Here is a 24,275-nt window from a genome sequence, read left to right on the forward strand (position 1 = left end):
TGAGGGCACACAGAGTTCTCTGCGGTTCTCTTAGGTAAATGTTGGACTAACATTCCTTTTTCGTTCCCCAACAGTTGCAAGGACGGGACCAGGGCGGTAACAATTCTCTGGAGACATCTGACCTTTGTTTAGCGACATTTGATTAGATCCCAAATTTCATGTTGCTGCTCACAAACGAGGGTTATTTGTTCTCGTATACAGAGTATAGTTGCTGACACCACCTACGAAGTTGTGCAGCTGTTTATGCTATGCTATGCTATTTAGATTTACATACATAAAATTTTTTTGGGTAAGATTTAAAAATTTACAATTGCTTTTATTTCCGATTTTTTCACATAAAGTTTTTTTCCGCTTATTCCTGATGTAAGGTAGATTTACGCTTAATTTTTTTTTTGTATTTTTCTGTTTTCCTGAAATTGAAATTAATTATTTTTTACTGTCTATTTAAAATGTTTTCCGCCAGTTTGTTACTCGAAGTGTTCTCTTGAATTCTGTGTTAAGCTTGGCAATTTTTTTAATCACTTCTATATATCCTATTCTTCTTTATAAAAACATTTTTATCTTTCCAGCTTCTAGAGAAGGTTCCTGTCATATTAAATCTTTTTTGTTTTTGGTCACGTTTTTGGTTTTTTTTTGAGCGGTTAATAGCTGTTTTAGAAAGCAAAGTCTTTGTAGAACGAATTTTTGAATCTACTGTGTTATTTTTCTAGCATTTGAAAGTGTTTTCAATCAAGCAAAGCATAATTTGTGAGTATATTTCTTTCGGTTTCTGCTGAACTATAAAGGCGTTGCTTTGCCATTTGCTGTTCTTCTGGTGCATTTCTCAGTCCTCTTAGACTAAATTTATATGGGATTCTTATCATTTATGGTTTTATCGTCTAGGTGGTTTTGGACTGATTTTAAAATTATTTATGTTATCCTTTTTCTGACATTTTTTTGGTAATTCACTAAATGAACCACAGAAATAAACATTTTGCAACTTTTCTTTGTGAAAAATATTTTCATGTGGACAAAAAAGGGATGGGGGAAGGGGGTTTAGTCAACGCTTGTCCACAAAGGAAGACGGCGGGGTCCAATTTTTGCTTCGCCGTTTGCTTTGCCATTTGTTGTTTTTTTGGTGCGTTTCTCAGCCCTCCTAAGCTAAAGTTTGATGGGATTCTTGTCATTTATGGCTTTTCTGGTCTAGGTGGTTTTGGACTGATTTTAAAATTATTTTTGTTATTCTCTTTCTGACATTTTTTTGGTTATTCATTAAATGAACCACAGAAATCAACATTTTGAAACTTTTCTTTGTAAAAAATATTTCGATATGGACAAAAAGGGAATGGGGGAAGCGGGTTTAGTCAACGCTTGTCCACGAGGGAAGACGGGAAGGTCTAATTGAGGATTTTGTGTCTACGTAGAGTGTGGACCCCAAAGAGGTAACATGACGAAAAATATGCATTTTCATTTTGAAAGTTGACCATTTTCAGGATCTTTCTACTCTTCTCAACATCGCTAGAAAAACCAATCTGAATATCGCGTTTTGTAGAACTGCTCAAGAGCTTAAATTTCACGTATAAACCAAATGCGCCAAATTGGATTTGATGATTCTGCAGATTCTGCTGAAAATTCGTTTAACAACTTTACCTTACAGAAATTATCTACCCTAACAGAAGATACGCCATTCAGGGTAAAACATTCCTTGAAGAATTCTTTTTCCTAAAATGTCGTCAAAACCACTAAAACTGCAAGAACCCTTGATAGATTTGCTGAAAATTTCGAATATTACTGTAGCTAAGTAAAAACTTGAGAGGCAAGGTGACGAAAGTAGCAAAAAAAAAATTTACGAATCATAATAATTTTCTTGGAAAAACTTGGCGGTTTTCGGGGTGCTGTAAATTCTAGCCCAAGTTCTTGCAGTTTTAGTGATTTTGATTGCATGTTTGACAAAAAAAAAACTCTTCAAGGTCAGGGGAGTCAGGAGGGCCGAATCTGCGTCGAGGTACTGTTGTGTTTACACCGATGGATCAAAAATGGGTGAAAATACTGGAGCCGGGGTGTTTGGCCCTGGAATCAGTAGAGCTATACCAATGGGCCACAGTCCCACGGTATTTCAAGCAGAAATTCATGCTATTATTGAATGTGTGGATATCTGTTTAAAAAGAAATTACAGATTTGCGAAAATCTGAATATTTTCTGAGAGCCAAGCAGCTTTAAATGCACTTAAAGCTTTCACATGTAAATCGAGGCTAGTGTGGGAATGCCTTCTTTCTTTAAGACAATTGGCCAGTAGGAACGAAGTTACTCTATACTGGGTGCCTGGCCATTGCGGCATGAAGGAAATGAAAAAGCCGACAGCCTAGCAAGAGAAGGCTCAGCATCATATTTTATTGCTCCGGAACCATTTCGTGGAGTCCCAGAATGCGCTCTGAGGACTGAATTTAGAACTTGGGAAATGTCCACGGTAGAATCAAGCTGGAACGCCACGGATACATCCAGACAAGCTAGAAGATTTATCACACCGAGTGCTGTGAAAGCTCGGATCTTACTAAATCTGAATAAAAAAGATCTTCGGGTACTAACGGGTCTGTTGACCGGTCACTGCCCGAGTAGGTATCACCTAAACAAAATTGGAAAAACTCGATCTACAGAATGTCGTTTTTGCCAATTTGAAACCGAAACTGCTGAACATATACTCTGCAACTGTGGAGCCTTGTTCAATCAAAGGATGTCAATATTTGGAAAAGGGCTACTAGAGCCCCACGAAATTTGGCATTGTGATCCTGGTAAGGTATTAGACTTCATAAAACGAGTCGACCCTAACTGGGATTGGGTATTATGTCAACCAATGTCAATCACACCTTAGTTGTGATAGGATAATCGACTAATACCAAATCGAACATGGGTCATACAACAATAGTCCTTACTAATGGACGCAGTTGTGTTTCGGCCCTACAGGGAAAAAAGGGGGCCAGTATATCTAGTGTCTTATATTTAAGGTATCTTATGTTTTGGCGCATTTGATTTATACAAAAAATTCAAGCTCTTGAGTGGTATACAAATCGCTATATTCAGATTTTTTCTAGCGATGTTTAGAAGAGTAGGAGGACCCTGAAAATGGACTATTTAAAAAAAAAAACGAATTTTTTTCGTCATGTTACCTCTTCGCCGTATATTGTGACCATGCGTTTTGTGAAGTACTATTAGTGTAGAATAATAAAACATTTTTTTAGAAAAACCCATCAAGTCTTATTTATTCTATTTCCACAATTTAAAACTTCATATCAGTAGCGAGCAGGGATTTTACTTTTACTTAACTATCGACCCACTGACTAACGGAATGGCGCCGTCTTTTTCGTCTCAAAAATCTGCCGGTGTCGACTAGGATTTAACCAACGCATCAGATATGTGAAATAAAAAAACTGGGTTTGATAAGATAGACTGCAATACTACAGCACCACTATTTTATATAAGACGATGAGAATGGTATTCTGTCTAACTCTTTTCGAAAAAAAATAATCTGTTATCCATTTGCTCAGATTATTTACAAAACTGTAACTTCAGTTGTATTTAAAACTAACGCCTCGTACACTAAACCTAGTGACTACAGTAAGTGGCACTCGAGTTACCGAGGTTAATGTTAGCAAATAATACGAATAAGTTTTTATATGAAAAAAAGCAACGAGCGGAAGCTTATTAAAATAGATCAATGACAGACGAAAAATTAATGTAGATCAATGAATGATGTGATGTCAGTGTTATTTAACATCCTACTCATGTGTAAAGATAATATGTATTATTATTTAGTTTGACTAACTGATATACTGTCCTTTTAGTTAGTTCAATAACAAGGACTTTCTGCAGATAAAATATTTCTAGATGACAGAGTCAAATTATAAAGAAAAATTCGAGTAACTTAAACTTTTTCTGCGAATTGGCTAAAATAGGAGCCCCATGTGGCCAATTTAGAAGTGCTATGGCCAAATTAGAATCCTAGAGAAGTTTTTTGGTTGCAAAATAAGTAAACAAAATACAGGTCGGAATCGATTATCCGGAACATATTTTTTTTTCATTCCGGATAATCGAATCACACAAAAAATACTGAAATTTTGCGATTAACGAACATAAAATCAACATTTCTTTTCTTTATTTTACTTGTATGATGCAGTGTCGTACGAGGGTTGATATTTGTTGACACTCTTGAGTAAAAGTGAAAAAAAGCATCCATAAACGTCATTTTTTTACAGCCCTTTCAAAGTTCTCCCTTCCCGCTTTTTGCATGGAAGTGAACTGTCAAAACACCTCATTGTATTTCATGCGATGGAAGCAAGACAACAAAATAAGTTTATCAGTTAACGAAGATTGTCAAGGCATCGGTCAGTGTCAGTGAAAAAGTGTTTCGGTGAGATTCATTTTGGTTGAGTGGACTGTTTGTTTTTCTTTTTCGCTTTGAAGTGAAGATCATTTGGTTGGTTTTGTCGTCAAATTTTATTCCGTAACCGTGAACGATGCGCCCGATCTATTTCATCTGAGTATAACAGCACGTTACTAGGACGAAAATCTTGTGTATCTGAAAGAGTGCTGCGATCGTTGGAAGTGAAAATTGAAAATGATTGGCTGTAATTTTCGAAGAATTTTGCGAGGTGAAAATGGGTAAAATCTTAAGAAGCAAAAAAAAAATAAATTGGACATTGATTATTTTCACTCAATTTGAACAGGTCCCAAACATGCCGGAAGTGACTTAAATGGTAACAAATATGACAGAAGGGATGGTAAAGGCAAAATTTCGGAATAAAAAATGAAAAAGGACACCAAAAACATAAAATTCCGGATAATCGAGTTTTCGGATAATCGAGTCTCCGGATAATCGAGTCCGACCTGTAATATGATTCAATTATTCAAATTCAATGTTAATGCATAATATAGGCAAATTCATCCGATTTCTCCGTTGAACTGATTCAATTACATATTTTTCGAAGGAAGAAGGACAAATATCTCTGATGTTTAACCTATTTATTTTTTTTCAATTTCTAACTACTTTTTTGTCATTTTTGATTTGGCTGAAACATTGCATATACTTTTCTATGGGTAAAAGATGTTATTTTTTGCTGTTTTTTCTTAAACACGACTCATTTTTTAGAACCTATTTCAAAATCCTATGTCGGAAAGGTATTGATGATTACAAAAAAAAACAATAGCACAAATGACCTCTTTTGCCCATAAAAATTACTTTGCAAAGTTTCGGTCCAATCAAGAATGATCGTTTAAATTGGTTGCCCATTTTTTTCGTGAAATTGCACAGCTTTTACTCTATAACATCTTGCCAGCTATAAATTGAACGATTTTTTTTGCATAGCAACAAAAATTTTTGTCCGTCAATAAAAAGTGCGAAAAAGCATTTATGACCGAGGTGTGAAAATTGTAAAATACACAGTTTCATAAAAAAATCACACTCGCCAAAATGCGATAGACATGAAGACAGATGTAGCGAGAAGTGAATACTCGTTACAGAAATGATTACCCAGGGTAACTTGAAAATAAAATATTGAACTGCAGTCACTAGAAACAAAAAAAAATGTAGTTTTGATTTGTAATCAATGCACTCACAACCAGCGTTGCCAGGTATCCAGATTTAGCTGGATTATCCAGATTTTTGAATATGTATCCAGGTAGACAGCTTTGACGTCCAATTATCCAGATTTTTCATAGATGATCCAGATTTTATTTTCTCTGTTCCGCAAAAAGGTCATCACTTCAATTTTGGCGCGAAATTTTGCAATTTTGTCACCTCAAATTTTGCGTACCCCAAGACTTTTATCCGAAAAATTAACCTTTCACCCCACGAAATGACTGCCAGATTTTTTCCAGATTTTTATTTTGCCTTTTCCAGATTTTTAAAATAGTGACCTTGCAACGCTGCTCACAACAGCGGCATAACCTAAACAATAAAATGCAACTATTCAAATCGAGTAACGTAAAATTCATTTCATGCGTATAGAAGGAAGGTAGGTAATAGCTCTGCAACGCTTTATATTTTTATTTTATTATATTATTCAAATGTTATCAAAAGAAGATAAAACTGTGTGGCAATGCACGATCAACATCCAGCTTCACACGCAAACCAGGTTTATCGCCTCCAATACACGCCAGTCTGTGGCCCGTAGGACACACTCACAATCAGCAAGCAACCGTCAGCCAACAACAACGATAAGAAGCAGAAGGATGAATCACGTCTTCTCGACGGGCTGACTCTGTACCGGAGCTACAGTGTGCCGGAATTTCCAGCATTAAAATAAGATTGTTGTTACCGTCTCGTGGCGGTGTTTCGCCGTATTCGTTCATACTAATCCCAACGATATGACTAATTATGCCAATGCAATAAAGTACAGTAAGGTCTTTTTTTACACGAAGGATGCGTCTCAAATTTGTATCGGATCGCGTAAAAAAAAGACTTTTTTGAGTTGGAAATATAACGAAGAAAACCGTTCTGAAATGTTTAAACTTCGCTTGAATATGATAGTGGTCAATATAGAGACCAAAAAACAACATTTTAAATTTTCAGTATTTACACCAACAATTGTGATTTTTTTTTGAAAACGGATATATGATGCCCTTTTGTCCAGAAACGGAAAACGTGATTGAAATGAGGTCGATAACTTATACCGTTTTTGAGTAATTAAGAAAAGCAACCCGCGTAAAAAAACCGTGTAAAAAAGGACCTAACTGTATATAACAGAGTCGAGAAGTTCACGATCAGCACAGGGGAAATGTGCAATTTTGTGTGAAATCATACTCTGATATCCGGAGAACAGATCTAAATTTGTAACATATTAACCGACTAAGCCAGGTCCAAACCATGCGGGAAGGAAAATATCATTCGATTACGCGGAAATTTGCAACTACCGTGAACCCATTGAGCATACTTGCTACTCTCATAGGCAGCGGTCGCGGTAAATAGAGCGGCAAGGATTTATCAATGTTGCGGCTGTTGTCGTTGATGCTGATATGCTGGTCAGGGAAGTGGCCAACGACGACGGGTGTGTTATGACTCACCACTGATGCAAAATATAGCCACTTAACTACCTACACCCCGCCGTCGTCGTCAGAGCATACACCGATTACGGTGATGATGGCGGAATGTACACTAACAACGAAGGACTATAAAGTGGAAATCGTTTGTGAATGGTTGCGAAATTAGTCTGATGAGCTGTAAATAAATGAGGACACTTGGTTTCAAAACATTGCACTTTGATGGCGCCTGCAATGTGATGTTTAAAGGTAAGAGTTGAATACGGGCATATTTCATGTGATTGTTAATGACATTCGCAACACACGTGTAATTATGGACAAATTCCAGTTAAACATAATGATACCTGAAACTATAAAAGGAAGATTTCAAGCCAATTGTTCTGTTGTAGGCAATTTCAAGTATGCAACCTCGGTAAAGTGTGTCATGGAACTTTTTTCGAAATTTATCTGTAAAAAACTATAGAATCTGCCAAATTTATGCTAAAAATTAGATGTGGAAAAATGTTAGCACGCATGAAAACTTACTATTTTTGAAAAAAAATCACAGCTAGTTTTCAGAATTTAAATTTCGAGTTTTTGAGCAAAATCAATTTTAGTTTTCGAGCCCATTTTGCTAATGCATTTTTTCAAGTTTGAAAATTGTAAATTGAAATCTGAGAAGATGTCAGATCTTCAGGTTAAATTAGAGAGGCGTCAATTTGAAATGATCTTTGATAATTTTGACTGAAGAATGCGTCAGCCTCGAATTATAACAATTGTTCAAAATTGCGCTTTACAACATGCGCATCCAACGTTAGGTTGAATATTCTGCCGGTTGTATGAGTAACTGATTTTGACGTATAACCTTTAGTGGTTTCCTGTTAGTGACATTGAATACAGATTGGATGATTCAGGTTAAAAATTATACTTGCAAACAGTATATTCGACTCAGCACATAGAGACGAGCGCACATGAAAAATTATTCTAATATACACTCAGTTCATTCAAGTTCGAGCTCTTGTCTGTGAGTGTGTGCAGTGCGTAAATAGATGCTGGAGAACAACATTGTTTTTCTGTCTGGGGCGTTACCACGCGTCCAAAAGTGCACTTCAGTGAATTTCTAGCAACTCCGAAAACATATTTTGTGCTTATTTTATTTTCATTCAAGTTTCGCTCGCGGCTCATCCCGTGCCAGATGTATTTCGAAGGAGTACACGTGTTGCTACAAAAACATGCTGTAGAGGATTTGTTCTTCCATTTCGAGTAAACTATCATTGTACAAATAAATTGACTTATTGGATTTTTATCAGTTTAAGAAAGCACACATTGATCCCATCTCATTCTGCAAACCCCAAATACGTTCGCATGCACCGAGTGGGCGATCACAGAAATCCGAAACCGGAAGCCATAACCCTTATCTCGTGACTGAACTCGTTAGTCGAGCAGTTTGTTCACCATTCAGACCATCGATGGCTTCGATAAGAAACCAGCCAAACCTCGCTTGGTTCAACTGGGTCAAGCATGCCCCTAGCTAGCAGAACCGAGCTGTTAACGAGAGTCGCTTGTTCCAGAGCTAGACTAACACCATCGGCACTCGACTCTCGACTCGACTTCTCGGTTCCGCTTTTCCGTTCTAGGCTGGGTGCTTTCAGAAATATGTGCGCCAGTGGAACGTTAGTAGGTAGGTGCTTCTTGAACTTTTACTTTTAAAATCTCAACGTCTGTGCTCGAGTGGGCTCCGGATGCCTTGTTTGGCTGATTACATTTGCACTTTCGTTTACTTTGCCTGGTGGAGGTATTCTGCTGGAAACGAGTGCATCACAGTCAGAAACAGGCGAGCCTCTTTGCTGAGTAAACACAGTAGTTTCATTGTGCTAAACATGAATACAGCAATGTTTTCCAGAATGCTATCATGCTTATGTTAGCAAAAAAACCCAAGCCTTCTGATAAATCTCCTAGCAATCGAATGGTGATTTATACTAAGACAATTATTTTTATTGGTTTTTGAATAACAAACCATCGCACGTTGCTTATTTATCCCATTATTCAATTTGTTTCCACAAAAACACGTGTATGGAATGGGTACCTTGTTACCATGAGCCTCAGCTATAAGTGGATCTCGCCCCAACTCGATTAATATAGGTAGCTCTCTCAAAATGTAACGTAACGTTGTAAGTGAAAGGACAACATGTCATTGAGCAACTTCGTACACCGCTCATTCCATACGAAATAACCACGAAAAAGCAGAAACTAGACATCGACCTTCACGGATTTGGCTCAAAGTTGGGGAAATCTAGGTTCACTTCGAAAAAATCCCAATTTTGGTGTCGATTGCATTACCTCCCGCTCTTTTTTTTTAAACCGGATGTGTGGTTAGATATATTATTTTTGTAATTTTAAACTAAATTTACATTTTTCGGCAAATGCAGCCAACTTTATTTTAAATCTGATCATTTCTTCGTGTTCCTTGGAAAATTTTACGTAAGCAACAACTATCACCCCGAAAGATACTGTTTACGAAACCAGCTACAAATTTCTCGGTTTTATATCAAACATTTATATTTTTTGGAAAATGTATGTTAACTTTCTGACCCAAAGAACAATTCAACAAATGCTTTCCAATTTTATTTAAAAAAAATAACATGAAAAAACGTAATATCAATTGCTTTGCTCACTTTTTATTTAATTTCGCGTGTTTATAAATTTAAGTAAGGCTTAAAAATCATTAGTTGAAATTTTTAAAAGTGGGAAAAAATCTGGTCACACTGCTGCAAAAAATATATTTTTGGATTCCTTGATAACTAGAAAAATCTTAGAAATCATTTGTTTTATTGTTGAGACATTTTTCAATAAATATGATTGAATAAGATATGGATCAAAACTGGTTTCATAAAAATGGTGTATCGAGATTGACTAATACTATCTCGAGGTGATAATCGTTTCGTGAAATTTTCCAAGGAATACGATAAAGTAATCAAATTCAAAATAAAAATTGCTGCACTTGCCGAAAAACGTTAATTTTGTTCTTATTGCAAAAATAATCTATCTGGCAACACTTCCGGTCAAAAAAAATTTTTTTTCTGGATTTCTTGGTTTATTTTCTTCAAAAAGCATCTATCAGTATTTTTTAAAGATCTCACGTCTTTAAATTGTAAGAAAAATAATAAAGAGATGTTGAATACCTTATTTGGCAACGAACAGGAAGGTTACACCGAGCGAGGGGAATTCCAATCGACATTAAAAATGTTTTTTTTTCGTCGAAGTGGATCAAGATAAATAATCTCACAACTCTGATCCAAATCCGTGATGATCATGTCCAAGTGCCATCCCTAGCAACAATATTGGTTTTATCAAAGTTTTATAGTGCTTAATACAGCAAAACAAAGCGCTATAAAACTTTGATAAAACTAGTTTTGTTACTCTGGATGGACACTTTGTATGGAACGACCCTTACACATTAGGGCAGCAATGAGTTAAGGGGTTATATACCTTTTTAGTTTTCAAAAAACCGAAAAAAATTTTATTGCATTATCTTCAAATACAATATCTTGAGAACATTTTCACAAATTTTTATATAGATCTGAGCAAAAGGCAGAAAGTTAGAGCGATTTGCAGCGCGCCTCGCCACAGCCGCATAAGCTAAACTTGAAACTTTACACACGATTATCTCGAAATAGTGTTTTCCGAAAAATGACTTTGCCGTGATTCTGATTGCGGGAAAAGTACTGAACCGATTTCCTTCATCTTTTTTTTTAATTTTCGTTATAAAATTCGCCGGTCCTTGAACGATCGCTTTTTGAAACATACAGTTACATTTTGCCGCAAAAAAAAAATTTAATGCAATTTTTAGCGCTCAAAACGTGCATTTTTTGGGAAAAACGTTCCCGTTTGCACTGAAAACAAAATACTCATAAAAGCGATAGTCCAAGGACCCGGCACACTTCTAATCTAATGAAATAATATGAGTTTTTTTATTTCGGTTGACCCGCTGAGTCTCTATCAGGATCACCGCAAGCCTCTGCGAAAAAATAGCGGTTCGGGGAAACGGCCACTACTCCAGTAATAATTGATATATCTTAAAATCAAACGTATTTTTTTGTTGTTGGTAAACTGTACTTTCAGAAAAATACCACTCTGATGCAATGAAAATGGTGCTATGCACTTAAAAATAAATTCAAACTTCCCTCATTTTTCTCGACTAAAAAGGTATATAACCCCTTAAATGAAAGAAATTTGACCTTCGGTCAAAGTTTCACGGAAAATATCGATGAAAAAAAGCGCAGGTCCACAGGTAGTTCATAAAATTGTCGATGTTGATTTTTTTTTGATTCAAAAAAAAAAAACAAAGCCTTGGTGCTACATTCCGATTCGGAACTCGACCTTCTGTTTATTATACACAGACTTCGCAGCCGACTGTTAAGTGTACAGGACAATTGTGGGGCTAGCGCTACGATCCTACTGACACTAACAGTCTCTCCCGAGCCGAGACTCGAACCTACGACAGCTGGCTTGTTAGGCCAGTATCGTACCTCGAGACCAGCTGGGAGGGTTAAAAAAAATTTTTTTTATACCACATGGCTTAAAAATACATGCAACATCGAAATCTGGTGTTATCTCAAGAATTTTTTTCAAAAAATTCTACTTCCTGAGACCTTGAAAATTTCGAGCTTGGCGTCATGGCCAATATATGAGAAAAATTTAACCTCCGAATTTCACTTAGAAGTAGGGCTCAAAAGTTCTGTCTTCCCGAAACGAGTACCCTTCAAAAATTTCTGCTCAATCGAACTTCGGTAACACGTGCCTCAAAGCGATCAAAGATTCACTTTTTCGACTAATGAAGAAGAGCACACGGTGCCCTGCTGGACCGTTATTATAAAAAAAATGTTGGGCGTCGATTCCTGAGGTTATTCTGCACCTCTGGATAAATATTTGTAAAAAAAACAAGGTGGCAGAAAAGTTTTCAAAACCAAATTCTCTGATTTTCCCTGAAAAATAACTTCAATTTCCCTGATATTTTTCAGCATTTGGCACAAAAGAGAGCAACGTAGATAAACGCAATTCTGAAATCCCAATGAAAATAGTATTTGATCAAATATGAAACCGAACAGTAGCGGTCTCGAATTAGCTTTTGTTGCGAAAAAAATCAGTTTTTGCGCTAAAGAGCCATTGAAAAAAGAATCACGTATCGGTTAAAAAATTTTCCCTGAATATTTTCTAGATTTCCCTGATTTCTCTGATCGAAAAACGAATTCCCTAAAATTCTCTGATTTTCCTGGTTTCTCCTGGTTTTCGGCACCCTATTATATCTCGAGCAATCTCGATTTTAAATAATCCATATTCGATTCGGGTAATGTCACCGAAGAACGTCCAAATACTTATCCAGTATTCAGAGAAAAAATGCAACTCAAAAAGACCTAAAAACTGTTAGAAGACCAAGTTTTAACAGAATCAAAAATAAAAAAGTTACATCGAAAAAACTAGATTTTTCAGCGACACCCTAACTTGCTATATTAAATTCATCATACCGTGAAAACTATGCAAGATAGAGACTAGCTTTCTTGGGCAAAGTTGTTTAGAATAAATGGATCTACAACTCCTCTGAACTAAAAAGAACCGTATCTTTATCAGCAAAAAAGTTAGTTTTGCTATTTTTGATAAAAATGGAGCCACCCTTATTTTTATTTTCTATAAAGAAGCGCTTTTTTAAACACAAAATATCTTTCAGATATACTGTTAACCTAACAACAGCTGTTTTTGCACAAAAAATTAAATACCGCTAAATGAAGAACGGACTTGAAAATGTTTCTCGTCGGAATTTTTCATCGTTTTTTCAAGTTTTTATAAGTTATATATTTTCTATCTGGAAAAGTGATGTGTCTACGTTTATTGAATGAAGGCCGCTGTTGTTTCGGTGTGAATTCCGAGTGTTTGATTTGAATCGCGATGAAGTGTTCCGAGGGTTGTCGAGTACGGTTGGAGATAGTGCAATAATGTCGACGTATTTTATTTAGCCTTCCCGTCGCGTAATCGTTATATTTTAAGTGCAAAGGGTGGAGTAAAAGGTAATACGAAATGTGGCGGTTTCGTATTATCGGTGAGAGTGACGTCAATGTTGAAATCCGTGAGAGATTCGTGCAATTTTGTGGCTAATTTGTGAGAGCTGCATTTCGTTTTCGGTAGCGGAGCACGTTTCCCGCTAGCCCTTGCCTTGTCATAAGTGAGTGTGAGTAAGTGCAATGTGAACAAGGAAAAGCGAGAGAAGTGTGAGTGCAGGATGACCGTTGCTCTTGCGTGCGGCACGTTCTCGCACTAGCATGATAGTTCAGAGAGGACGCGGGAATTAAAGGATAAGTATTAGTGTTGGTGACGTTTTGCCTGTGTTTTTTGTTTGATTTGCATGGCAAAAGGGAACCAATGTTTTTTTTTGTTTTTTTTTTCTCTGTTTTCATTTTGAGCAGTTTTATGCCCTTGTTTTATGATTTTGATGACAGTTTTATGATTTGATGACAGTTTTTAATTTAAATAATCAGAAATCTTGTCGATTAGCAGGGCAAATAAATTTTGATTGCGATTGTTTTGGCATTTTGTTGAATCTAAATAGTACTCGGTCTTGTTAGATATGCATATTTGCATTTTGTAAAAATTTCTAGCTATGAATGCATGAAACTTTGCCAGTTTTTCATACTCAGTAGGTATCTTCGCTTCGTTATTCAAGAAGTAAGTGGTAATCAACGCGAAATACCGTGTCTCCGCGTATGCGTCGGTAAGAGGGAATAGAGCGGTCGCGCATAACTTTCCGGGGTAAACGTGTTTTCGGCCCAGGTGAGCTTTGCTCAAGTATGGATTTTCGGTGTTTTGTGACTTCCGAGGTGTACCAAACCATTTATTCGCAGACTGTTCACCCGTAGGTTCTATTCCAGCACGCAGTGATTCGGAGTAGGTTCCGTTCGTTCGATAAATATCGTAAATAATTAATCGCGACAAAACATCGTAATTAATCGCCACCAAATATCGCAATTATTTGCAATTAATATCAGGATTATACGCGACTCGTCTGCCAACGCACACATCCTTTTTTTCTTTTTCTTTTATTTTTCGTTCGTTTCAAACGGCAATGGCCAAGCAAATAGGCCGTTTTTGAAGTTCTCTTGCTGACCGCTTGCAGTATATGTTGAGGGCCTATATATTTACCTTTTTCTTGTTTTTGCTTAATGCATATCTGGTTGCTTCGTAACATTGTGTAGTCAGCTGTGATAAATCAATGAGAGATACGTTTCGGTAGTTGCATAATGACTTCATAAACAGATTTTCGAATATTTGAGTCTGTCTTGATTAGGTTATATTTTGCGGTGTTACATCATCAACCGGAATGAGTTCGGATCGCGTTATGATTTCCGTAAAAGATATAATGAACTCGTACGCGCGATATTTGGTATTATGAACCCGGTATCAGAACTCAGCGCATCGTTTACCAAAACGAAATCTGCTGCAACCCTTACCCTTTTCTCCAACATCCCAGTGATTTCTCGTGGAAGTGCAGAGGTGTTCTCGGCTTCCAATAAAGCGAGTATCACGTCAACATATTCCTATACACACTCCTTCTTTGACCTGCATTCGGATGCGGCCGGCGCTGGTATTGCCTAATATAAAGATTAAGGTCACCAGTTTTTACACATTGAGGATGAATGTTAATCCCAAGCATCATCCATTGGTTCTCTGTGTAATTACAGCTGATCTGGCAATAACGGAGTAGCAACCGCGGGCGGTCAATCATGCTCATGCTCATGCTCAAAAAATTAAATACCGCTAAATCGACGATCTGGACCACTGTGCAATGAAATCATCATTGGAAAAAAATATAAATCTTCATCATTGGAAAGGAATGTAAATCTTATTACAATCGCTCTTCTTATAAGAGAAAATATAATACATAATTTACAAAATTCAAACGCGTGTGTGTATATATGTATATGGCTGTGTAATTTGTGTGTGTATGTGAGTGCATGTTTGTGCGTAGGTTTATAATAAAACACAAGTAGTTGAAATTCATTTAATTTTTTAATTCATTTCTTTCAAAGAAGGCAACATTAAAACTAAACTTAAGCCACTAAGCCATACGAATAACATACTCAAGTCAATTTTAAAAGTTGAATCAGTGGTAAATAATCATGATTGTAATAACGCCAACAAGTACAGTCAGGTTGAGAATGACTTGGATAAATTTTTGGACGTTTTACGGCGATATTGCGCGAATTGAATATAGATTATTTTGAATCATGACCTAAAACCTTAAATCGAGATCAGTAGATTTTTTCAAAAATTCACCCAGAGGTGTAGAATGATCTCAGGAATCGATCCCTATACTCGGATTTAAAGGACTATTTTTTTTTATAATAACGGTCCAGCGAGGCACCGTGAGCACAGGTTGAAATTGTCGATATCGGAAAAAAAATTGTTGTCTCAGAAATGCATGAAACGTCGAGATCTGGTATTATCTCGATCGGTATTATCGACTTTCTGGGGCTTAGATATTTTGAAGTAGAATACTTCTCTCAGGAAGTTCGGCTACATAGGGATGTGAAATGAAAATCTAAAACTGGAAAAAGTGAGAAATATGTCCAATTTCAAATGCTAATTAATCGGTTAGTTTTCGATGGATTTCCTTCGTTTTTGCAGCAATCGATTAGAAAATCTTCTAAGATTCCTACCAAATGCATGAAATTGCAATTTTATCATTCGAACTATTGTACTATTGAAAATACTTAAGCCTTGTCAAAACACAAAATTAGACCTCTGATTGGTCGTTATACCGCGCTTTCCCAAGCACGGTCGGCAGAGTTATGAACCTAGTAAATTGGGAATGCATCATTTGGCCTATATAAGAGCTTTATCAGATAATAAACAGACATTTCATCGGATATTAAATTGAACAACTGAAATTTGAAGAACACAAATGGATATTTGAAGAGTTAATATTTTCTCGTTTTGCGCTATAATCCAAAGTTAATTATCTTCTTCTACATACATACTCTGACTATTATTACTTGTTTGCGTCGCTTAGTGTTTGGCTACGGTCATGCAGAACGAAAATAACGGCGCGATGCGATTCGGCAAGACGAAATGTGTTGAAATGTATAGCTCTACTTCGCCTTAAAAAGAGCTGTACATTTCACCACGGTAAGGCGAATCGCATCGCGCCGGTATTCGCGTTCTGCATAACCGTAGCCTTTGTTCCGTTTCCGTTCAATGATGTCGTATTAAATGTGCATATTACAATTCGGCAGCACTTCAACTTCTCATTTGCACAAAATTGAAAAATATTCAATGAACTTCAAAATATCAAACAAAAAGAAATTACAATACTGCCAATGAACGGTAAACGTTTATTTACTAGAAAAAATGACACACGCAAGCAGCCGGGTTATCTTTCTTGTAAAAGTATTCTACTTCAACCTTGCGGTCGTGGCTTTGCATACAACCTTCCTGTGATTTTTTGAGCTGGAAAACTTCTTTATCTCAAAAATTCCTAAATTCCAGGAAGTCGATTTCATTCGAATTTTTTCCTATGAATAGCAATAAATTTCGACGTTTCATGCACTTTTTAGACATTTGGCATAAAAAAATTTAATATACTAGGTGCATTTTTCAAAAATTATTTTTTTTTAATATTGTTCTGCTAGCTTAAAAAATTGACAAGTTAATGATCAAAAACAACACGCATAATCATATTTTCGAAAAATGTATAATAATCAATCTCAACATATAAAAATGCAGCTCTGTCTGTCTGTCTGTCTGTCTGATTCATATAGGCTTGGAAACTACCGAACCGATCGGCGTGAAATTTCGTATATAGGGGTTAAGGCCTAAGGCCGGGAAAGGTGACTAAGATAGTTTGAGACCCTTCCCTCTTCTGCAAGGGAGGGGTCCCATACAAATGAAACACGAATTTCGCACAGCTCGAGAACCAATCAACCGAATACAACCAAATTTGGTATGTGAATGTTTTTAGAGGTAACAAGTATGTCCATAGTGGTTCGACTCTCCTCCCTCTTCTGTGAGGGAGGGGTTCATAACAAATGAAACACAAATTTATGCTTTTCTGGAGAACTAACCAGCCAAATGGAACCAAATTTAGCAGGCGAATGTTTTTAGGTGTAACAAACATGTCCATAATGTTTCGACACCCTTCCTTCTTCTTGCATGTCTCCAAATACCATTTCGAAATCCAAGATGGCGACTTCCCGTTTCTAAAAAATAGCGGCAAATGACCAAATACCACCCAACATGGGTATTTCCGGAATTGTTAAGATGCACTGAAGCCACAAGTCGACCTCAGACAACATTTCGAATTGTAAGATGGCGACATCCGGTTTCCGAAAAATAGCGGCAAATGACCAAATACCACCTAATATGGGTATTTTCGGAATTGTTATGACGCACTGTAGCCACAAATTGACTTCAGGCAGCATTTTGAATTGTAAGATGGCCACTTCCGGTGTCTGGAAAACAGACGAAAATGATCAAATACCACTCAATATAAGCGTTTCTTTAATCAGATTGACGCACGGAGGCCAGAAATTGTTCCCAAATGCCATTTTGAAATCCAAGATGGCGACTTCCGGTTTCCGAAAAACAGCGGTACATGACTTCGCTTTTAACGCGGTTTTTTTTACGCGGCTTTTTTTCGCGGATTCTGGAATTTACGCGGATTCCGGATTTTACGCGGTTTATTTTACGCGGATTCCGGAATTTACGCGGTATTTTTTTGCCCGGATTTCGGTCCCCCTTCACTCGGAATGCAGAATTAACGCTGGTTTTTTTTCACACGGATTCCGGAATTTACGCGGTTTTTTTACGCAGATTCCGGAATTTACGCGGTTTTTTTACGCGGATTCCGGAATTTAGACGGTTTTTTTTACGCGGCACGTATCCCCCGCGTCAAATGCGACTTTAGTGTACCACCTAATATGGGTATTTCCGGAATTGTTATGATGCGCTGAAGCCACAAATCGACCTCAGACAACATTTGAATTGTAAGATGGCGACTCCCGGTGTATGGAAAACACCCGAAAATGACCAAATACCACCCAATATGGGTGTTTCTTTAACCAGATTGACGCTCAGAGGCCAGAAATTGTTTACAAATGCCATTTTGAAATCCAAGATGGCGACTTCCGGTTTCTGAAAAACAGCGGCAAATGACCAAATACCACCCAATATGGGTATTTCCGGAATTGCTATGATGCACTGAAGCCACAATTCGACCTCAGACAACATTTTGAATTGTAAAATGGCGACTTCCGGTGTCCGGAAAACAGCCTAAAGTGACCAAATACCACCCAATATGAGTATCACCGGATCCATAATGATGCAAGGAGCTATAAATTGATTTTAGACAACAGTTTGAATTAAAAAATGGTAACTTCTGGGAAACAGCCGAAAATAACCGAATACTACTACATATGATTATGACCGTAATCGAAATGATGTAGAGAAGCCAAGCATTGACCCTGGACACCATATTGAATTAGAAGATGACCACTTTCAGTTTCTGGAAAACAACGAAAATAACTGAAATGCACCCAAATATATATCCGGAATAGAGGTCATGTACAAAAGCCAAAAGTCGAGGATGTTGTCATTCCGATGAAACCGATCATTTTTAAACGATATAATCGAATCGCAAGGAATCAATGAATTTAAAATGTTTAAAAATATCAAATCAAACACTTAAATAGGCGGGACGAAGTTTGCCGGGTCAGCTAGTAGAATATAATGAAAACCAGTTTTTTTGAGAGCATTCAATGAGCATTGAACTAACAATATTTTTAAATTATTTAAAAAAAAAATTAAAACTTATTAAAACTTAAGCAAACTGGGTATGGAAGCATTTATTCGACATTTAATAGCATCAAACGGTTTTTGTTTGTTGTCAGAGGAAAATATTTTTAATTTTGAATCGAAGCTTAATTTTTAAATTGATGCTATGCATGTTTCAAATTGATGCTATGCATGTATGCATTAGGGTGGGGAAAAATGATCGATTTTCCAGAACCAAGTTTTTTTGGTTCCTTTTGGGGTCCCAAACAACCCCAAACTTATCTGAAGTCGATTGGTTTTGTCTCCGCTTGGTGAATTGCATTTCAAATTTGTATGAAAATTTATATGGGAAAACCTACTTTTTTGCATTTACCTTTCTAGAGAGCTCAATAATGCTCTAATAGTGCACAATGCCTAACAACTTTGCAGAAGACACTGAGGAGCTATAATGTCCCTATGAAGAGTTATAGTTGTTCAAAGTTGAGTATGTCGATTTAAATGCAGAAAATCTTGTTTGTACCGGCGTCAGTAGGATTCCCATCAGAAGTAACCTAACGTGTTTCAGAGGTTACTTTTGATGAAAATCTGACTGACGCCGGTACACTGGCAGTGTTGGCAGAAAAAATTATTTGCAACATAAATTTCGACATATTCAACTTTGAACAGCTCTAGTATTTTTTTGGCACACCCTAGCTCTTTAGTGTCTTCGGCCAAGTTGTTAGGCATCAAAAAACCTACCATTAGAAGTCATGAAACCTATGATTTGAGTCATTTTGAGCTCTTTAGAATGGAAACTGCGAAAAAGTTGGTTTTTCCATACAAATCTCCATATAAATTTAAAATGCAATGCGCCAAGCGGAGACAAAACCAATCTACTTCCAATAAACTTAGGACTGTTTGGGGCCCCAAATAGAACAAAAAAAACTTGGTTCTGGCTTTCCGCTATCAAGTTTCGTTTTTTCCATATAACGATTCCCCACCCTAGTATGCATGTAAATATAATTTTTCGAAAAATTAAAAAAAATCAATAAAACAATCTTGAAAACCAGAATTCCAAATAGTATTTATTGAGTATGGAAATAGTTTGACCTTTCTACAGCAAATTATCGTTTGGAAATGCTGTTTTGATCATCGTTCTGTCAACATTTTTCTCAAGCTAATAGAACAATGTTTATGAAAAAAAAACATGGAAAATGCACCCAATTTATTAAAACTACTAACGTCTGGAAGCATTTAATCGACAACTGTTTGAATCAAAAGGTTCCTCATCTCTTTAGAGGATTTTTTCAATCGAAGCTATACATATGTGATAGGGTGGCAATGAAAATCGAATTTTCGAATTTTCCTTAGAAAATTGGAAACTTTGAAATATGGTGCTATCTCGAAAAAAAGAGACTTTGAAAATTTCCGAGCTTGGCGCTAATGGTATATATGAAAAAATTGATCTTCAAATTACGCTTTGAAGTAGGGCTCAGAAGTGTCGGTTTCTCGGAAAGAGTATCCATGTAAAATTTCAGGACAATCGCAGTACGGTAACGCGTACCTCAAAGCGGTCAAAGGTTCACGAAAAATACCGATGAAAAAAGCACAGGTAAAAATATAGACCCTTCTGAAATAACCGTTCTAAAATATAACCGTATTTTTTCTAAAATAACCGTTCTAAAATATAACCGTATTTTTTATTCGTAATCTAGTAACCGATGTAATAATAATACGATTTGCGCATTGTTTGAGGAATGGAACGTACCAGACTCTATATATTTTAATTTTCACCATCACGCGACGAAACAAGGAGTTGGTATTCTTGATGCAATTTTTGCAGAACAAGAATTTGACGCCTAGCGATCCGGCGACCAGCTACCGTTTAGTGAATTCACACTTCCAGTGTAGTTTCTATTAATTTCTAAAATTCGCAAAAAAAACTCCTCGAACACCCCACGTTCATTATATCGTTTTCATATGTGTGATTGGCGGAAAACTCAACATATCGCGTTCTCTGATTGCAAATTTTAACTTCATCCCTTACCACCCGGACGAACACATACGATTCGCATAGATTTTCCAAGATTCCTCACATTGGATTCGTGAGCGTCCTTGAAAAGGATTCCTGAAAAAAGAATCCTCAGGAATGCAAAGGAATTCTTGAATAAGAATCCTGAGTGGGAATCCTCCGGATCGTGTTTGCGATTCCTTTCACCGAGTTAAAGGTATCCTGGAAATTTTTACTTAGGGTTCTCTACGTGTTAGCAAGAGCAGCTTCAATTGTTCGAGTCGCTAAATTAAAAGCTCGGCCTTTAGTTTAGTGAGACCAAGACCTTTCAACAAATCATCGATATCTCGTTGATTCGTATAGTATGTCCATTTAAATCGATTTTCCAATAATTTTCATTACAGAAAATAATTCTCGGAATTTTAATACCTAATTGTTTTTTGTGATCTGGAAATCCTGGGATTTTTAAAATTCTCGAGAAACTCCATCCCGGGAAGGACGCTCTAGTACAGTTGTATTAAAGCCTTTCAACTTCCACTCTTCCTAAATCTAAAATTAGTGAAACTCGTGCTTAATGGTTTACAAAATTGCAACAACACTGTAGGTATTTATAATTTGAAGGACCTTCGTTGTTATTGTATTGTCACCAACTCGAACGAAAAGCGATAAAAGTAGGAAAACACTCACCTTTAAAACCTGGTTCTTCCGGAAACTCAGCTCATCGTCGGCTGTGGCATTAAAGTCGTGCTTGGCTACTGCTTCCATGTTGTCGAATGTTGTTCTCCAGACAGCACCCTCCTTTCCGCTACCAAACCAAGCGTCGTCGGCGGCTCCGGCAGGCAGAAATCCTTTTGTCAAGAATTCCACCACAGACCACTAACCGGTGCAGCAACAAACAACACTAACAACAAAACCAACAATAACCTGTACCAAGAGGGGGGCCCTAAAACCCGCAACTGTATTCCGACTGGAACACTAGTTGGTACGAGTAAGCAGAAAAAAAAACAACACACACTTCAACTCGCTTTCCCGCAGCTTCCCTAAATCACGCAGATAATTTATCGGATTTCTGCTACGACTGCACGGGTACTGCTTGCTCTCTCCTTCTTATGTATGCACTTTTTTTCTCGTTTTGCCAGTTTTCTTTCCCCACGTGGTTTTGCTCTTCTTATCACATTCACTGTTTGCTGGAGCTTATTAATAATCGCACAAATCCGATGTGATTTCGCTTATTTGTATGTAGGTATTTATTTTTTCCACAGTTCAATTCACTTTTTTCGTACACATAGACTGGGAAGTACACACGTACACCAATGCACACAAATGTAGAAAGGAAAAAAAACGACAAAAAAGAATAATATTAACTTCTATTTCTTCCTTTCTGCTCACCGCTAAGCTTGCTTTCGCTTGTTTTTTTTGTTTTTTTCGTGCACTCTTGCCTCGCTGGTGGTTTCACAATCCGAATAGACAGACGGTATTACACTGAGGCTAGACCGTCGTAATTTCTAATCAGATTTTAAAAATAGCCGCACTCGGCCACAAACGCACATCGAATTTTGACAACTTGCACCTTCAAGCTTCCATCATCCGCTGATGTAGTCGTCCTCGAGAAACGTTGCTAGGCAGTGCAAGAGATGAAAGAATCCTCCTGAATGGTGGCGACGACAGAGCACAGAGGACCCAACGTTTCACAGTCAGTAGACATTCCAAACTTCCCCCCGAAAAATCACCAGACGTCGTCGTGTTGCTTGCTGCCTAGCTGCGGTTGCGACTAGGGTTCAAAAAACGCACCTTTAAAGCGATTGCACACTGAAAACCCTCACCTCTGTTTAGCAGTCGTCGTCGTCGTCTTCGTCAGTCGTTAGTCTATAGACTATCTCCTCTTTGGGACCTGCTTTGTATTATCACCGTATTCGACTTTTCTATAGGCTCTGGCGACGACGACGACAGCGAGAGCATGGTAGTGTGTCCCTGACATACCTCTCGCTCGCTCTCGAACCGAGCGGCCGCATGTGTGTCGCGTCGTCTCACACACTCCCGCACAGCCAGAGCCGCAAGCCACTGCGTGATGAAAGCTAGAGACCGGCCGATTCGAACCGAGAGCGAGAGCCGGGCCGGGTGTTGTTTCTTCTTGGTGGCGAATGTGTTCATTCAGTCAGCGCTCGGTCATAAACGATCGGGACGTTCGCGGAATGTTTTCGGTGCTTCCAATGGGAGGCTTGCTAACAATAAAATCCATTCTTCGGAATGAAAATAGTGTCTGCAAGGTTACGACCATTATTCTTCAGTTCTTATCTGTCCGGTTTCAGATATGAGCACGGTACTACTCTGGTTACTAGTCAAGGTTCACGATGAATTGCATCAAATCAAACAAAAAGGTGTTATTTCCAGTTTATAATTGATTTCTTTAACATATTGGATGAAGTCTCTCGTCTAAAAGTATTATAAACGTATTGTTTCTATAAAGTCTCACTTGAATTTTCGAACGCAGGTCGTGGGAGTCATTGTAAAACCTGTCTAGTTCACTAAATATCATTTCTGGAGTACCCCAAGGATCTGTTTTGGGACCATTTCAACTTTCGCTGTTTCTGAACGATTTACCATAATTTTCAAGACGACAAACCCACACAATCTATTTACAAATAAGAAAAGGATAAACTAAGTAGACAAACAACTTAATCTTGGTATTATTTTTTAGTCTAATCTTAAATGGAAATCTCAAATATCTGCACATGTGGAGAACTTTAATCAATTTTGTGACATCAGAAACTCAGCAAGAATATACTCGCGTGGTGCCTAGCTTTTCTCATTGCTTAGAATTGGCTCTAAATGATGCAGCTGCTGCATGGGATCGTTTCTTCAGACCACTGTGTTCGATGGGTTTTTCAATTCATCTTGATTCCTTAGTGTGACCAGAGCAGTCAATTTTCATTATTGGCAATGGGTTTTTTTCATTTTACGAACGAGCTAAAAATCAACTACTCTCAGCTCCAATCAGTCTTTAGTGATAATGTTGACTGGCAATATTACTGTGATTTCGCACACGCTGTGTTGCTTTAGCGATGTTAATGCGGTAAGGATGTAGATGCTTATCTACTTCATCGACTTCGTGCAATGGATCAACTCAAATGACATGATTTTCACTGAAAACATGGGTTACACTGAAGATTAGTCACAAGTTAAGTGGATCAAAGTGCTGTTGTGTAATTTTCGTTTTGCAGTTTCGGTGATTGCGCATCATAACACCTCTTGTTATAGCGATACTTTCTTTGTACGGGTAATTACTTTTTGCAACTCACCTACGACTGATAATAAATCGATCAAAACAAATTACAAAAGAGTAAATGTACTTAGCTTTTTCTCATACTCAAAGCACATCGAATCGCAAGCTAATTATAAAAATCACTTTGATAGACAACATTAACATTACGCGTAGCATAAAATTTGCTAGAAATCCTCTAATAAGAATACCGCT

The 24,275-nt window shown here is 37.3% G+C and overlaps 1 protein-coding gene across 3 annotated transcripts in view; it reads right to left on the reverse strand.

Moving 5' to 3' along the window:
• The window catches only part of LOC129722164 (growth factor receptor-bound protein 2), a 79,338-nt gene that overhangs the window by 51,750 nt on the left and 3,313 nt on the right, over positions 1-24,275 (reverse strand). For all 3 annotated transcript variants that reach the window (XM_055675430.1, XM_055675429.1, XM_055675431.1), the window contains exon 2: positions 21,488-22,090. In XM_055675430.1, coding sequence (XP_055531405.1) covers positions 21,488-21,565 — 78 coding nt within the window. In that variant the 5' untranslated portion in view covers positions 21,566-22,090. The remainder of the gene's footprint in view (positions 1-21,487; positions 22,091-24,275) is intronic.

This window comes from Wyeomyia smithii, chromosome 2 (genome assembly GCF_029784165.1).
Source record: "Wyeomyia smithii strain HCP4-BCI-WySm-NY-G18 chromosome 2, ASM2978416v1, whole genome shotgun sequence".
NCBI lineage: Eukaryota > Metazoa > Arthropoda > Insecta > Diptera > Culicidae > Wyeomyia > Wyeomyia smithii.